Source organism: Lithobates pipiens, unplaced genomic scaffold (genome assembly GCF_037356315.1).
Source record: "Lithobates pipiens isolate NorthernLeopardFrog02 unplaced genomic scaffold, aLitPip1_a1.2 Scaffold_37, whole genome shotgun sequence".
NCBI lineage: Eukaryota > Metazoa > Chordata > Amphibia > Anura > Ranidae > Lithobates > Lithobates pipiens.
The window spans coordinates 5,656,807-5,674,768 of record NW_027507825.1 but is presented as its reverse complement, the minus strand read 5'-3'; the positions used below and the strand labels follow the sequence as shown (position 1 = coordinate 5,674,768).

The window sequence follows — 17,962 nt, the reverse complement described above, 5'->3', positions numbered from 1 at the left end:
TCATGCTGCACTGTGCCCATAGGACATTCTAAATCAGTTTTTTTTTTTTTACCACGAATAAAGCTTTCTTTTGGTGGTAATTACTGGGGGTTTTTTAACCACTTGCTTACTGGGCACTTAAACCCCCCTCCTGCCCAGACCAATTTTCATCTTTCAGCGCTGATGCACTTTGAATAACAATTGCGCGGTCATACAACACTGTACCCAAATGACATTTTTATCATTTTTTTCCCACAAATAGAGCTTTCTTTTGGTGGTATTTAATTACAGCTGGGAGTTTTATTTTTTGCTAAACAAACAAAAAAAAGATGGAAAAATAAAAAAACAGGTAATTTTTCTCCTTCATTGAAGTGCGTTGATGAGGCGGCACCGATAGGCTGCACTGGTGGGCACCGATAGGCATAGTTAAGGCGGCACTAATAGGCACAGATAAGGCGGCACCGATGGGCACAGATAAGGTGGCACTAAGGGGCACTGATGGGTACCACTGATAGATGGGACTGATGGGCACTGATAAGTGGCACTGCTGGGCACTGGTAGATGACACTGATGGGCACGGATATGTGGCACTGGGGTGCAGCACCTTTGTTGAGGCAGATTGTGGGCACTGCTGGGTGGCACTATGGGTTATTAATGTCATCTAAGGAAGCTCCAAAGAGCCGGTCGCCAAGGAAGGGAAGATCCGTCAGGGCTTTTTTGGATGCCTGGTCAGCAGACCAGCATTTTAACCAAATCAGGCGCCTCAGCACCACAGCTGACACTGAAGCCCTGGATAACAGGAGAGTATCCAGGGCCACGTCACAAACGTACTTAAGGCCTTGCACTAGTTGGTCTGCTAGTTCCATGCAGACAGGGGAGGCATTCTGCTCTCCCAATTCGCGGTGCAAAAGTTTTGCCCACTCAGTCAGTGTCTGACACCAGTGCGGATGCCAGTACTGGTTGCACAGCTGACCCCACAACCATAAACAAGGAAACGAGCTACTGCCTCGGCCCTCCTGTCCGTGGGATCCTTGAATGCAGGAGTCCCCTCTACAGAGATCGTGGTTACTTTATTTAACCTGGATACTGGTGGGTCAACGACCGGGAGAGCCGACCATTTCTTGAGCAGGCTTTCCTCATGTTTTTGGGGACCGAAAAGGTCCTTTGCGGCCGACCCCATTCCCTGTAGATGAACTTGTCAAAATAAGCCAAATACAGAAACACCTTAGCTGAACGTGCTGGCTTGCGGGACCCAAAAGGGACCAATACATCAGCAGAGGGATCCGCTGGCTCCTGTACCTTCAGGGTATCACACACAGCTGTGATAAGTGCTCCAAAATGCACTTTGTCGTGCCCGAACCCAGACAGGGAATCACCCTCAGTAGGGGCCTTTTACGCGCAGCTTTCCTTCCACGCACCGCTTCTATTTTAGCAACAAAAGAGTTAAGGACCGCCGTCAGCGCTATCCGCAGGTGGCCCGGTTGCGATAGCCTGGATTTCGGGGGGGAAAACACCAGTTTCTGAAGCCATGCTGACCCTACCCTGCCTGCCACCTGCAAGAGGACTTAGGACAGTGAAGGTCCCACCCTCCTGCCGCTGCGGGTGGGGGGGGAGATCTAGCGCCAGACTCACCACCCTGGGGCGTTCTGTGAATGTCACTAGCCGTGCCTGTAGTCCCTAGGAGGTTACCCAGTTGCAGAGTGAAGAAACTGTGTCGGCAGCAGCTGTATAGAAAAGCGGTGAAACCATCTGCAGAACTTGCACCAGCGTTCAGGGAAGAGCCATCCAGAGTCCTGTATACACAGCGGACACAGGAAACAGCATGTGAGAGCACATGTAAAGCTGTCACAAGAGAACTGCGGTGAAAAGAGCGCTCGGGCTTCAAAAAAATGGCCGCTAATGCAACTAATAGGAAAATTCTATAGAAAATGGCTGCTGAGGCTCACAAGGGGAACCCCTTTTTCCCCACAGTCAAAATGGCAAGCAGTCAGCGCCATGCGGTGACAGGAAAAAACACAGAACAGTGCTGCCTGCATTCAGCAAGAACACCTCCACAGACACCTTTTTGGGACCCCCCAGACCGGGACCAGGACCAACGCTAGCTGCACAGAGCCCCTTACAGGTGAGAGACTCAGAGAAACACCCACACAGCTACCCCCCCGGAGGGGGGGGGGGGGGGGGGGGAGGAGGAGGAGAGATAGGGACGTGGGAGAGAAGAGAAGGAGGTGAGGTGGCCCCTGAATCGACCTCCCTGGGAATGCCCAGCTGCTCACCCCACCGAAGCAGGGAGAGCCATATACTTGCCATTCCTGAAGAGCTGGGAGACATTCCATCACAGACCTACTCCTGCGCAGTTACAGGGTAGCTGCTGGCCCGGTATACTGTGATCCAGATATCAGTAGCTCGGTCATATGTATACCCAGGAGCATTGAAGCTCACCGACCACCTCTGGAGCCGAGGTATGTCATGACCTGCTGAGCCTTAGCTGCGGCCTGCACACACTCGATGGCCGGAGTGGGGAGACTGCAAGGATAACTTAACCAGCCTGTCACCCAGCTGGCAGTTGATAGAAGATCCCAGGATCTTTCATCTTGCGCAAAAAACATCAAACCTGCAGCAAAAAAAATGGACCAAAGGGCCCACACGGTTCCTAGGTCATTCTTCACTAGGCAACATAAAACTGAGTTCTTCCTGGGAGCAGGGAGGGTTGTTAGCACAGGGTCCGCCGCCCGGGGCGGGACTAAAGTTCTGTGTATTGTGTTACAATTTTTTGTCTATTTCTCCTAATGGCAGGCTAACAAACCCATTTAGTTACAGAGAGGAGCTGTGTCGGTCGGTGAATATAAGAGAAAATGGCCTGGTCATTTAGGGGGGTAAAACCTTCTGGAATTGGTTAATATAGAGAAAATAAACAGTCCCGCTCAAAATTTCAGATTGCCATTACTAGCATTAAAACAAACAAAAAAAAAAATGCAATATAGCCCCCGTTTTGTAGATGTGATAACGTTTGCACAAACCAATCAATATGCACTTATTGCGATTTTTTTTTTTTTTTACCAAGAATATATATATATATATATATATATATATATATAACATACAGACTGTAGACCTGGGCAGCTGTGTGCCGCACATGTGGTACTTTTTCATAGATTTGTGCATTATTTGTCAAAGTTTACTATATAATTGATCAGATTGCGTGGATGAGTCCCCCCTTTGTGAGCATTCCTGAGACCATCTGTCTAAATTTTTTTTCTTTTTTGCATATAGATTATTGTGCTACATGGTGGACAACCCGTCTTATAGACGAATCGCTTGATCATTATTATGATATGATGTGATTGTATACACCTGGATAGAAAGTGTGTTTTTATTTCCCCATCAGCTAAACTAATGAAGACAATTTTTTATTTTTTTACTTTTTTTGGGGCTATTATAGCAAAAAATAAAAAAAAACGTATTTCTTTTTTCAAAAGTGGCGATTTTTTTTTGTTTATAGTGCAAACATTTTTTTTTTTTTTAAACACAGAGGTGATCAAATACCACCAAAAGGAAGCTCTATTTGTGGGAACAAAAATTGATTTTGGGTACAACATTGCAAGACCATGCAATCAGTTAAAGCGACGCAGCGCCGTATCACAAAAAAATGCTCTGATCATTAAGGGGGGTAAAACCTTCTGGAGTGGAAGGGATATATATATATTTTAATAATATATATATATATTTTAATAATATATTTTAATATATATATATATATATATATATATATATATTTTAATAATATATTTTAATATATATATATATATATATATTTTAATAATAATAATATTTTTTTATATATATATATATATATATATATATATATATATATATATATATATATATATATATATATATATATATATATATATATATAGCTGTTACATTGCTCTCTGATCTCTATATGCCTGCTTATAAAAAAAAAAAAAAAGAAAACACACAAAAAAAAGAGAAAAAAAAAAAGGGGGAGGGAGGTACTATAACGTCATTTTATTTTTAGGAGACATCAGGTTCGGCTCAGGCAGGTTGAACTGGGAGCAACTTTTTAAACCATTAACCAATTCTGAAAAGCTCCTATTTGAAAATGTTTTGACCCGAAAGGCAGCCTGGCAACCAGAAAGCCTCCCCTGTGTAAATTCCCAGTATTGCAAAGCTGGGGATGAAGTCATGGGATCTGCGTCCTGTTTACCTGTCTAACACCACCAGATCGGTCGCAGTCTCTGCATTACTCTTCAGAATTTCCTCCAGTCTCTGGATCTTCTCCTCCAGGTCAGAAGGGTCGCATTTCCCGTTCAGGATGGACGCGGTCAGCCCCAGGATCCGTGGACACGTCTGGCAACTCTCACAGATCTGTGCGTGACGAAGAGTGCGGAGGGGACATATGAATGAACTTATTACAGCGAGACCCCGAGGCGTGATCTTCTATATACAGACCTCTGCACAGTGTGGGACGCGGCGGTCCCGGGGATGACATGCAAATCAGGGAAATTACGCAAACCGCATGTCATCACATGGCGGGTGATGGAGCTGGGGGCAGAGGTTTCATTTATAGGTCAGGAGATGGAATGACAAAAACGACAATGTAGATTTGCAGTCCATCACACTGAACTAGGTCAATGAGGAACTTGCTTGACAGGAAAGCCAAACCAAATGTAAAAAACAAAGTAGACCGACAGCAAACGATGAAAACTAAACTCCAGGCAGATAGCGAAATACACAGATGACAGCATGAGAATAGCAAATGAAACCCCACATCACTGCTAAGAGGTCCAGACATAACTTTGTTCCATTAAAAGTAAGGGGTACATTCCACACACACACAAACAAAAAACAAAAAAAAAACAGCCAACGCGTTTCATCAGGGCTTGACTGGAAACGAAACATGAACAACCAGAAGTGAAGTGCACTGACAATGGTATTTTCTGGTGTGAAACATGTTGCTACTTTTTTTGGATTGTACAGATGTCTTTTAATAGAATAAAGCTGGACCTTTTAGCGGTGGTGCGGCGCTTCAATTTTAATTCTCGTTATATTACATTATAAGCCAGGGGTCTCAAACTGCTGGCCCACCAGTCCCATCATGGCTTTGCCTATGGGAGCCATGCTTGTCAGCCTTGAAATGCCTCATGGGAATTGTAATTCCCCAACAGCTGTAGGACCACTCGCTTGAGACCCCTGCTGTAAGCCAAAACTACTGTGGAGATCCTCTGGGGTGTAGAAGCTGTCTACCCAGGAACCAGAACCTTTACCCCATAAGTCTCCAAACTTTCTAAGCAAAGAAACAGTTTACTGTCCTTCAGATTTTAGGAGGGCTGGGGGGGGGCTGTGCCCCATCTATGGCGCCAGTAGGGGCGGGAAACAGTGCCCCATCTATGGGGTCAGTGGTGGGGGGGGGCCCATCTATAGGGTCAGTGTGGGGGGGGGGGGGGGGAGAACAGCGCCCCCGTCATTGGGGTCAGTGGGAGGAACAGCGCCCCCGTCATTGGGGTCAGTGGAGGAACAGCGCCCCCGTCACTGGGGTCAGTGGGAGGAACAGCGCCCCCGTCACTGGGGTCAGTGGGAGGAACAGCGCCCCCGTCACTGGGGTCAGTGGGAGGAACAGCGCCCCCGTCACTGGGGTCAGTGGGAGGAACAGCGCCCCCGTCACTGGGGTCAGTGGGAGGAACAGCGCCCCCGTCACTGGGGTCAGTGGGAGGAACAGCGCCCCCGTCACTGGGGTCAGTGGGAGGAACAGCACCCCCGTCATTGGGGTCAGTGGGAGGAACAGCGCCCCCGTCATTGGGGTCAGTGGGAGGAACAGCGCCCCCGTCATTGGGGTCGGTGGGAGGAACAGCGCCCCCGTCATTGGGGTCAGTGGGAGGAACAGCGCCCCCGTCATTGGGGTCAGTGGGAGGAACAGCGCCCCCGTCATTGGGGTCAGTGGGAGGAACAGCGCCCCCGTCATTGGGGTCAGTGGGAGGAACAGCGCCCCCGTCATTGGGGTCAGTGGGAGGAACAGCGCCCCCGTCATTGGGGTCAGTGGGAGGAACAGCGCCCCCGTCATTGGGGTCAGTGGGAGGAACAGCGCCCCCGTCATTGGGGTCAGTGGGAGGAACAGCGCCCCCGTCATTGGGGTCAGTGGGAGGAACAGCGCCCCCGTCATTGGGGTCAGTGGGAGGAACAGCGCCCCCGTCATTGGGGTCAGTGGGAGGAACAGCGCCCCCGTCATTGGGGTCAGTGGGAGGAACAGCGCCCCCGTCATTGGGGTCAGTGGGAGGAACAGCGGCCCCGTCATTGGGGTCAGTGGGAGGAACAGCGCCCCCGTCATTGGGGTCAGTGGGAGGAACAGCGGCCCCGTCATTGGGGTCAGTGGGAGGAACAGCGCCCCCGTCATTGGGGTCAGTGGGAGGAACAGCGGCCCCGTCATTGGGGTCAGTGGGAGGAACAGCGCCCCCGTCATTGGGGTCAGTGGGAGGAACAGCGCCCCCGTCATTGGGGTCAGTGGGAGGAACAGCGCCCCCGTCATTGGGGTCAGTGGGAGGAACAGCGCCCCCGTCATTGGGGTCAGTCGAAGGAATAGTGTTCTAAGGTCGGTTAAGGCAAGCAAAGGGCCACAGTTTGGAGACCACTGATTTACACCAACATCCATACCTTACTAATAAGACAACCCTTCGGGTCCAGCACCATCTTTCCACTTTCCTCAGAAACACATACATGCCAGCCATTGTACCTGCCAAAAGGATTTGTATTTCTGTCCGTCCAGTCCTGACATTTTTCACAGCTCTGTCAGGCAGGAAAGAACTGACTTTTCTGAATTCCAGCCTCACTAGTCTCAAAATCACTTTAAGGTAAACCTTTCCGGGAACAATTGAACATTTCTGGATGTTCCCCTACAAGATAACAAATCTTCCCCTTTCTGAGGTCCGCTTTAAGCCCCGCTCCTCCTACCTTCATGATTTCCCGATACGGGTGATCCTGGATGGCGAGATGGCATTCGTCAAACACCAGCAAATTGATGTTGGATAATAACAGATTTTCGCTCTTGAGAACGTTCAGGAAGATGTGGCAGGTCATGATGAGGATCTGAAAACACACACAACAAGAATATAATGTAGAAGATTGCTGCGGGGACCTGCAGAAACGTCTGGTTTGAATTCCGCTGGTTAAACCTCATATGTTTCCAATGTTTCCTCTGTAAACCAACTGACAATTCCCATCAAGCCCCCAACCCGTCTGACACACTCCAAATTGCCGTTGTGCTGCGAGTTTCTGCAGAATGAAGTTTGACAAGAGTCCCGGCGAGGAGGTAAAACAAGAGGGTTTGAGTTACCGAGACTTTTATGAGATGCGTTTCTTAAACCATCGTATATTATCCGCAAACTAAGCTTCATACGAGCCCCAAATTTCTAAAACAAACTCTAAACGTATATATATCAAAAAAAAAAAAAAAAAAAGGATATATTGAGTTTGCAATGCCAATATGTTATAGGAGTTTAGAGGACAGATTACGGAATATGTACATTTAATCCCATTGCTGCTGTGACACCTAATTGTAGATGAAAGGAGGCCGGCCAAGCGCTCCATCTGCTCCGATGATTGCCCACATTTTCATGGGGGTAGAATAACCCCCACGACCCTCGTATGGTGGCTTCAATCTTAGTACATTAGAGAGACGCCACGCCTTCACCTGGGGCACATTACAACGGATATTAAAAGGAGAAGCTGAGAGCAGCTGGAAAACGCAGGATCAACCATGCAAACACAAAATTTACCAAATGAGCACAGCAGATCTTTTAACCACTTACAATACCGGGCACCTTCGCCCCTTTCCTGCCCAGGACAATTTTCAGCTTTAGGCTGGGAGACCCGGATGTGATTCGCACCGCACTGCAAATCACATCCGATCTCTGTGCGATGCAAGTTCAGCCATACAGATACAGTGGTGTGAAAAAGTGTTTGCCCCCTTCCTCATTTCCTGTTCCTTTGCATGTTTGTCACACTTAAGTGTTTCGGAACATCAAATCAATTTAAACAATAGTCAAGGACAACACAAGTAAACACAAAATGCAATTTGTAAATGAAGGTGTTTATTATTAAAGGTGAAAAAAAATCCAAACCATCATGGCCCTGTGTGAAAAAGTGATTGCCCCCCTTGTTAAAACATACTATAAGGGTCCTTTCACACGGGGCGGATCAGTTCTGATCCGCCCCGTGGATATCCGTTTGCTCAGCGGGGATCACTCCGTTGATCCCCGCTGAGCAGGGAGATGACCGGTCCGTCTCTGCACACTGCGCAGGGACGGATCTGTCACAGCGCCGCTCTCCCCTATGGGAGATCGGATGACGACGGACCGCAGTGCCCGTCGTCATCCGATCCGATCCGCAGACGGATGGAAAAATAGCTTTTTCCTCCGTTACACTTTTTCGGATCGGAGCGGGTCGGATGTCTGCGGACATGTCACCGCTGACATCCGACGCTCCATAGACCTCTATGGAGCACCCGTTCAGGTCCGCCTGAAAAACTGACAGGCGGGCCTGAACGGGACATCAGTGTGAAAGAGGCCTAACTGTGGTTGTCCACACCTGAGTTCAATTTCTCTAGCCACACCCAGGCCTGATTATTGCCACACCTGTTCACAATCAAGGCATCACTTAAATAGGAGCTGCTTGACACAGTAAGGTCCACCAGAAGATCCTTAAAAGCTACACATCATGCCGAGACCCAAAGAAATTCAGGAACAATTGAGAAAGAAAGTAATTGAGATCTATCAGTCTGGAAAGGGTTATAAAGCCATTTCCAAAGCTTTGGGAATCCAGCGAACCACAGTGAGAGCCATTATCCACAAATGGCGAAGACATGGAACAGTGGTGAACCTTCCCAGGAGTGGCCGGCCGCCCAAAATTACCCCAAGAGCGCAGCGACGACTCATCCAAGAGGTCACAAAAGACCCCACAACAACGTCCAAGGAACTGCAGGCCTCACTTGCCTCAGTTAAGGTCAGCGTTCATGCCTCCACCATCAGGAAAAGACTGGGCAAAAATGGCCTGCATGGCAGAGTTCCAAGGAGAAAACCACTGCTGAGCAAAAAGAACATCAAAGCTTGTCTCAATTTCTCCACAACACATCTTGATGATCCCCAAGACTTTTGGGACAACATTCTGTGGACCGATGAGACAAAAGTGGAACTCTTTGGAAGGTGTGTGTCCAAGTATATCTGGCGTAGAAGGAACACTGCATTTCATAAAAAGAACATTATACCAACAGTAAAATATGGTGGTGGTAGTGTGATGGTCTGGGGCTGTTTTGCTGCTTCAGGACCTGGAAGACTTGCCGTGATAAAAGGAACTATGAATTCTGCTGTCTACCAAGAGATCCTGAAGGAGAATGTCCGACCATCTGTTCGTGTACTCAAGCTGAAACCAACTTGGGTTCTGCAGCAGGACAATGATCCTAAACACACCAGCAAGTCCACCACCGAATGGCTGAAGAAAAACAAAATGAAGACTTTGGAGTGGCCTAGCCAAAGTCCTGACCTGAATCCTATTGAGATGTTGTGGTATGACCTTAAAAAGGCCGTTCATGCTCGAAAACCCTCTAATGTAACTGAATTAGGACAATTCTGCAAAGATGAGTGGGCCAAAATTCCTCCAGGACGCTGTAAAAGCCTCATTGCACGTTATCGCAAACGCTTGGTTGCAGTTGTTGCTGCTAAGGGTGGCCCAACCAGTTATTAGGTTTAGGGGGCAATCACTTTTTCACACAGGGCCATGATGGTTTGGATTTTTTTCACCTTTAATAATAAACACCTTCATTTACAAATTGCATTTTGTGTTTACTTGTGTTGTCCTTGACTATTGTTTAAATTGGTTTGATGTTCCGAAACACTTAAGTGTGACAAACATGCAAAGGAACAGGAAATGAGGAAGGGGGCAAACACTTTTTCACACCACTGTAGTATGGCTGAATTCGAATCGCACCCGCCCCCAACTCGCACAGGACCCTTTTTTTTTGGTCCGCAGCAGAATCGGATCGCATGGGTGTTCACACCATGCGATCCGATTCCTGTCCGAGTTTGCAGATTGCATTGCGATCTGCGAACTGATCTGGGGGTGTCATTAACATTTCACTGACACTCCCAGCAGTCCGTATAGGGCAGTGTGAACTGCCGGCGGGAGGCATGCGATGCGGGAAAACACCGCAGATTCGCGGCGTTCCCGCATCGCTCCAGTGTGAACCCAGCCTTATGAAGGACGATTGTGCGGTCATGGTTTCTGTCATAAAATGTTGTTTTCCCCTTCACTGACAGGCACCGATGAGGAGGCACCGATATGCAAAATTAATGGGCACACACAGGTGATGAGGTATTGTAATGGGCTCCGATTGGTACTGTGGTGGGCCCTGGCAGACATTGGGGCACTGATGGGCAAATCTGATGGTACTGTGCTGATAATGTGCCGATTATCAGTACAGACCCCCTCCCCCCCCCCTTCCGATCGGCTCTCCTCGTCAACGCAAACCTAGGAATGCCATTTGCCTGCACTTCCTGGTTCACGCGATGATCAGCTGATAAGAAGCCTCTGACAGAGGCTCCTCATCACGATTGTGGATGTGGGTGCGCCGGCATGTTATCCTGCTGGATGTCATACGACACCTAGTCAGGATAACAGAACCACTTCATATGTACCCAGGGCTGCAAGATGTACTAAAGCAGGCCAGAAGAGTCTGTAGCCATTTTAGGTGGTCATACACAGCCAGTGCTCGATTGGCTGAAATACAGCGGGAATGCCACATGCCGGAAACCACCTGATTTGTAACATGCCCACCAGGTGGAACTCAACTTTGGGAATGCTGCAGCGGCTATACATGCAGCAGAGGGCCATTAACGGGTACCTGTGCCAGTACGGCACCTCTGCTTTTTTTTCCCCCCACGCCAATGGCTGACCATTAAAGTGATTGTAAAACCGTTACAACCACTTTTACCTACAGGTAAGCCTAGATTAAGGCTTACCTGTAGGTGCTTGAGAGATCTCCCAAACCTCCACGGTTTAGAAGGTATTTACAAAAAAGGCGATCGCCGATGTCTACAGCGCAGGCGCACTTTAGACTCCTTTAAAAACAACGAGCGTGCCATTTCTAAAGGAGATTGTGCCGTGACTGGTGGGTCATCGCGGCTCTGACCAATCACAGCGCCAGAGCCGCAAAGGAAGTTGGATGCTTTGTGCTACATCGGTGACATCGCAGGCGATACATAGTAGCCCATTATGCTTTACCTTTGCAGGGAAACAAAGAGGAAGTAAAACCCATCAGGGTTTACTTCCTCTTTAAGGATGCATGCACTGTATTGTCACCATTTGAGGCGGCACGAGGATGGTGAGCAGTGACAGCGCATGCATCACTGAGACAGTCCCTGTTGTGTTCCTGCTGGAGCAGACTCTGCGTGGCATTTTGGACAGGGCAATGGAGGCAGAGCAGCAGGAGAAAGAGGAGGACTTCCTTTCCTCTCGAGGCCTACTTTATCCAGACACCATCATTCCTATGTCACAGAACACACGGGGAGAGAGGAGGGGAGGAGGGGGAGGAGGAGGAGGATTCTGGCACTTTCATAGGCTTTGTACAACAGGAAGACATGCGTCAATCTGTAAGCCATGGCTTTCCAACCCCAGGATCCCTGGGAGTAGTACATGGGAGGAGGAAGTTCCAGAAGCTTTCATCCTGAGAATCTGCTTCTCAAGCCTCTGCAAATTTGAGGCACATGGTCAACCTCATGCTTCAAAGCCTGCGAAAGCACCCAAGAATACGTGGCATAAAAAGAGAAGGACGATTACTGGTTGCAAACCCTCCTTGACCAACGGTATAAGGGGAAGGTCTCAGAACTCATCCCGTCCCCACAGAGAGTACAGAAGATAAAATCTCTTAGGGATACGTTAAAGAGGATTTTATTGAACATTTTTCCTGTCTCCAGTAAGTTACAGTGTTGTGGAAAATGTAGTTGAGTGTTCTGTTGGTCAAGAGAGAAGCGTTGGAGAAAGCGTCCACCTAAGTGAGGCATTTCGGAATATTAGCCCTCGCCGCCCAGGACTGTCAGCTTCCGCATCCCATGGTGGACGATTACCTTGGGGCCAAAACAGATGACATAGACATGTTTCGCCACTACACTGATTGTCCAACAAGCTGTAAAGTGTAAATGTGGCTGCTTCATATTACCTACCCAGGATTATTTCATCTTATTTAAAGAGGTAGAAAACCCGCAAATTTTTTTTTTCTTTTTTTTAAACCTGCAAAGCAAAAGGCATAATGAGCTAGTATGCACCGCATACTAGCTCATTATGAAATACTTACCTTAGAACGAGGCCCCGACATCTGGCCCGATCCACGCCAAGGGAGCTGACATGCTCCCTCGGCGTTTCTTCCGGGTATCGCGGCTCCGGCGCTGCGAGTGGCCGGAGCCGCGATATCGTCACTCCCGCGCATGCGCGTGGGAGATTTCATTCCGGCCGGCCGGCCACTGCCGGATTTTCACGGCGAGAACCCCCTTGTGCGCATGCGCCGCTGCAGTCAGCGGCGCATACCGAGGGGAATATCTCCTAAACCATACAGGTTTAGGAGATATTTTTTTTACCTACAGGTAAGCCTTATTATAGGCTTTCCTGTAGGTAAAAGTTAAAAAAGTGAGCATACAACCACTTTAAAGGGGTTGTAAAGGTAAATGTTTTTTCACCTTAATGCCTTCTGTGCATTAAGGTGAAAAAACATCTGACAGTGCCTGCGCCCCCAGCCCCCCCCCCCCCCCCGTTTTACTTACCTGACCCCTCGAAAGTCCCGTGCTCGTCCCCCGACGTCCTTTCCACCGTTCAGCCTGGCCGCTGATTGGCTGGAGTGGATGGATGGAAAGCAGCGCAGCCATTGGCTCGCGCTGCTGTCAATCACATCCACTGACGCGGAGCTCCGGGGGGCGGGGCCGTGTGATACAGCGAGCGGCTATAGCCGCCGGCTGTATCACGGAAACGCGCCCGCAGATGCTTCTCACCATGTGAGGGAGTTCGCATGAACGTGAGAAGCATCTGCGGGAGGAAGCCGAGACAGCCGCCGAGGGACCCCAGAAGAGCAGGTTCGGGGCCACTCTGTGCAAAACGAGCTGTACGGTGGAGGTAAGTATAACATGTTTGTTATTTTAAATAAAATAAAAAAATTCACTTTACAATCCCTTTAATCTTTTTATTTAATCATCCAGCATGGTTTCAGAACGGACATTCAGTGCTGCAGGAGGTTTCGTTTGTGATCATAGAACGCGTCTGTCCACACTCTGTGGACTGTTTGACTTTTATAAAAAAAAGAATCAGTCCTGGATTACCTGCTATGAAGCCCCTGATACCGATGTCACTAAAGCCCCGTACACACGAGAGGACTTATGTCTGACAGACTTCCGAAGGAGTTCTGCCGGAGTTTTGTCGGAGTTCCGACAGAGTTCTGATGGACTTTTCGGCTGAACGGACTTGGCCACACACAATCACACTAAACTCCGACGGATTCGAACGTGATGACGTACGACTGGACTCGAATAAGGAAGTTCATAGCCAGTAGCCAATAGCTGCCCTCGCGTCGGTTTTAGTCCGTCGGAGTAGCATACACACGAGCAAATTTTTCGGAGGGACTGGGTCCGGCGGAGTTCCGTCGGAAAAATTTGAAGCATGTTCCATATTCTAAAGTCCGTCAGACTTTGGTGAATCAAAAGTCCGTTGCAGCCCCACACACGATCGAATAGTCTGACGGAATCAGTCCGTCGGACTTTGGATGTTGAAAAGTCCACTCGTGTGTACGGGGCATAAGTGTTTTTGGGATGTGGAATCTCTGCAGGACTTCGAGGCTGCCTAGCTTTGAGGGGGTTCAATCATTTCATCTGGAAGAATGTTTTTGGTGTAGGTTTCATGGGCACAAATAACACCCAAAGACCAAATCTTTCAGCACCTGTTTGATAGATGCATATCATTGCAATTTTTTACAGCAAGGCCGATTCTTGCTTTTATCAGGATTACCTCTATAGGGTTATGGTGGGAAGGCTCCAACGACACCCAAAGAACAATGTTTGTGCCCCCGTTACTTCTATCCAAAGTCAAAGTGACACCAGAATGTATCTAAAAAAAAATCTCTGATCTTGTTTCCAGTGCACAACATTGTGGCCTCGTCATACACACTGGCTCACCTGTTGCTGAGCAAAATAAAAGGCAGCATAAAGCAAAAAAAAAAAAAACACCACAATTATTGCTGCAGCAGATTCTAGACATGGTACAGATCTGCCACCTCACAGGTAGACCAAGGAGTACCCCCCAGGCACTATATTGTAAGGATATTTTAATTTTTATGAAAAAAAATAAAAATAAAAAAATCGCTGCTCATTTCAAAATTAAGTTTTTTGCAAACTTTTCTATTATTAATTATTGATACATGACCCCCCCCAGGGCAGGACCCGGAACCCTATAACCATTGTATGCCCAATTACTTGCATATATGCCTTCAAAATGGGCAATTTAGATTTTTGCCGTTCGGGTCCCATTGACTTTAATGGGGTTCGTTATTCGGGTCCGAACTTTCGCGGTGTTCGAAAGTTCTGGTGTGAACTGAACAGGGGTCCATTCGGCCCATCCCTAATCACAGGCAGCGAGACATTTCCCTATCCCCCAGCTGCACAGATTGGGAAATGTTTTACTGCCTGTGATTAGCGGTATGCACTGTTGGCTTCCTGGCGGGATTGGACAGGTGGATTGGGATTAGGATCCCGAACATGACTAGCCCATTTCTAGTCACAGTGATCAAATGGTACAGACAGAGCCAATCACAGCAGATCACATGACAATTGTACACGATGGATGGCTTCCTTTCATGCCATTCATTGTGTATTTATGTGTTGAGCTCTGCGACTGGTCGCAATGATCACATGGTACAGACAGGGCCAATCACAGGCCAATCTGTACCATGTGATTAGCTGTGGCCAATCACAGAAAATTACATGTAAAATTGTAAACAATGGATGGATACTTTTAAATGCGGACCTTCAGTCATTTTTTTCAACTTTACATAATTAAATCTTCTGCCTTTGCTGTCGTTTTAACGTTGGATAGTAAAACATTTTTTTTCTGCCAGTAAATGCCTTATACAGTCCACTTCCGGTTTGTTGTCTGGTCATTAGCCTAGGGTTATGACAACATGCACAGCTCTCTCTGTAACTCTTGACTCTTGTGAGAGTTTGCCAGGCGGGGACGGGGGTACGGGGGGGGTGAGTCATAAGATGGCCAATGAGAGCTGCAGTGCTGTAGGTTTGCCTCTGTGTAAATCCAGGAAGTGAACAGGCAGCAGCTTCAGCTGCCCACAGTTAAAATGGCTGTAGCCAGACTCAGTGGAGGGAGATTTATGCAGCATATTTGGCAAGTACAGAATATATATGTTTATAGTTATAAAATAATATGCAAAGTGGTTGGAAGGAAGCTTCAGAACGTCAAAAGATGTTTTTATTACAAAGCATGCAAACAGACTGCAGTTCCTCTTTGATGCAATTTATTGGGTACTATTGTGTTGAGCAGGGCCAATCACATCAAATCACATGACAATTGTACCCAATGGATGACTTCCTTTTATGCCATTCATTGTGTACTCTTGTTGATCTCTGATCGGTCACAGTGATCACATGGTACAGACAGGGCCAATCACAGCCCACCTGTACCATGCGATCAACTGTGGCCAATCATGACTAATTTCAAATAACTGACTGAAGCCATTTTCATTCATTGAAAATGGTGATTTATGACAGCGTTATTCAATTATACGGAATCTTAGTTTGTAAAAAAACAAAAAGTTAAAAAATCCTGATCACTTCCTCAAAGTAGTACAACGTTACTATGTTAACATTGTATTGCTCTGGTCACTGTGTTAAAAAAAATAAAAAAAAAATAAAAGTAAAACATTTACCGGCATATAACATGCACCCCAGTTTAAGAGGGACGTTTAAGGAAAACAAAAATGCTCACAGCCTCCCTCCCCCTGCACAGTACACAGGGCCCCCCCCCCTGCACAGTACACAGGGCCCCCCCCCCCCCCTGCACAGTACACAGGCCTCCCTCCCCCTGCACAGTACACAGGCCCCCCTCCCCCTGCACAGTACACCCGCACCCTCCCAGGAGACCCCCCAGTCTCCTAGGACAGCACTGCCAGCCCCTTCTACACCACTCCACCTATTAACCTCATTGTAAAACAAAGCTTCCATTTACCTCATTAGCTCTATTTTATCCACCAACCTGGTCACATGACTGCTCTACTTTGACATTACATAGACGGTCATGTGATCGCTCGTCACAATCTAAAGCTACACTCTGAGGATAAAATGGAACCATGGAGATATTTGGATGCTTTGTTTTACAATGCCACTGACACAGGCGGAGCGGTGTAGGAGGAGAAGGGGCTGGCAGGTGATTTTTGATCTTTTTTTTTCTCAACTTTAGACTATAGAGGCAGCGCTGTCCCAGGGCCAGGAGAGACAGCCGCAGGCCGGCCTGACAAAACATCCTGCCACCCCAGCGCGTGGTTCCCGGGATAGACTGCCCAATCGCTGCCCCCCACGTTGGTTTAACCTCTATTTTCCGGTGGGGGCTGGGGGTTGCATGTTAAACGCAAATACGGTATATATATATATTTTTTTTTTACATACAGTCACCAGTCCGTGTCCCTGATCACCGCCACACCATTATACGACGATGCTGTATTGCACTGAAAAGGCACAGTCTTTAAAGAGGGATTCCGCCAAAAAAAAAAAATATTAAAAGCCAGCAGCTATAAATACTACAGCTGCTGACTTTTAATAAATGGACACTCACCTGTCCCGGGTTCCAGTGATGCCGGCAGCCGAGGCCGATCGATCGCTCGGACCTCGGCTGCTGCCGTCGCCATTCTAGGTGAGGGAATCAGGAAGTGAATCGGCTTCACTTCCCGGTTCCCTACTGCGCATGCGCGAGCCGCGCAATAGGAAATCTTCGCGCTGTCACTGGGACCCGTGTGTGTCCTAGCAGACAGCACGGCAGGGCAGGAAATGGCGTAGACTCCCGTGGGAGTCTATGCCCGGAAGTGGGTGAAAATGCCTGTCTGACCAACACAGGACCAACACAAGACCAACACAAGACCAACACAAGACCAACACAAGACCAACACAAGACCAACACAAGACCAACACAAGACCAACACAAGACCAACACAAGACCAACACAAGACCAACACAAGACCAACACAAGACCAACACAAGACCAACACAAGACCAACACAAGACCAACACAAGACCAACACAAGACCAACACAAGACGGCTCACCTGATGATCCAGAAACTCCTGGTTCCATCTCTCCTTTGTCCAGCTCTCCACCACCTCTAGAACAGAATATTCCCCGACCTTCAGATCGGAGTGAGTGCGCACCGCAGAAACCTGCTGGACAACTTGCTTTGCTGAAAAAAATAAAGAATCTGTATTCAGAAAGAAGAGAAAGACACCAGAAAACACATAAGGTTACAGTACAATGAGGCTCAGGCGCTCCCCGGGATCCTCAGAAATACAAAAACAAGGGAAAAACAATGCAACTTATTTTTATGCAGCCAGCTAAGACTTTTTAGAAAACAGCACACATTTCAAATGTCTCTATTGGAACCAGAACAGCAATACAGTGAGGGGGAAAAAATAGGATTTTTGTATTCACCGTGAAAATTGAGTACTGTCCGTGATACTTTTTTTTATTTGCACTAACATACAATTTTTCAGGACAAGCTTTCGGGGTATGTCCCCTTCTTCAAGGTCCAAGCAGTACTGATTTACAAATTTTTAAGCAGAACGTAAAAACCTTTGGTCTTAAGTTCACTGATTGACACAGCTCCTTATTCTTGACCATAGGGTTGTTACGCCACCTTCAGCAGAGGACTAGGCAGAACATGTTACA

General features: G+C 47.7%; 1 protein-coding gene across 1 annotated transcript in view; it reads right to left on the bottom strand.

Annotated features, from left to right (window-relative positions):
• DICER1 (dicer 1, ribonuclease III) overlaps positions 1-17,475 on the bottom strand; it is a 90,781-nt gene extending 73,306 nt beyond the window's left edge. The window contains exons 1-3 of the mRNA XM_077466709.1: positions 17,347-17,475; positions 6,946-7,080; positions 4,208-4,368 (exon numbers count right to left, since the gene is read on the bottom strand). Coding sequence (XP_077322835.1) covers positions 4,208-4,368; positions 6,946-7,071 — 287 coding nt within the window. The 5' untranslated portion in view covers positions 7,072-7,080; positions 17,347-17,475. The remainder of the gene's footprint in view (positions 1-4,207; positions 4,369-6,945; positions 7,081-17,346) is intronic.
• Positions 17,476-17,962: the final 487 nt, after the last annotated feature.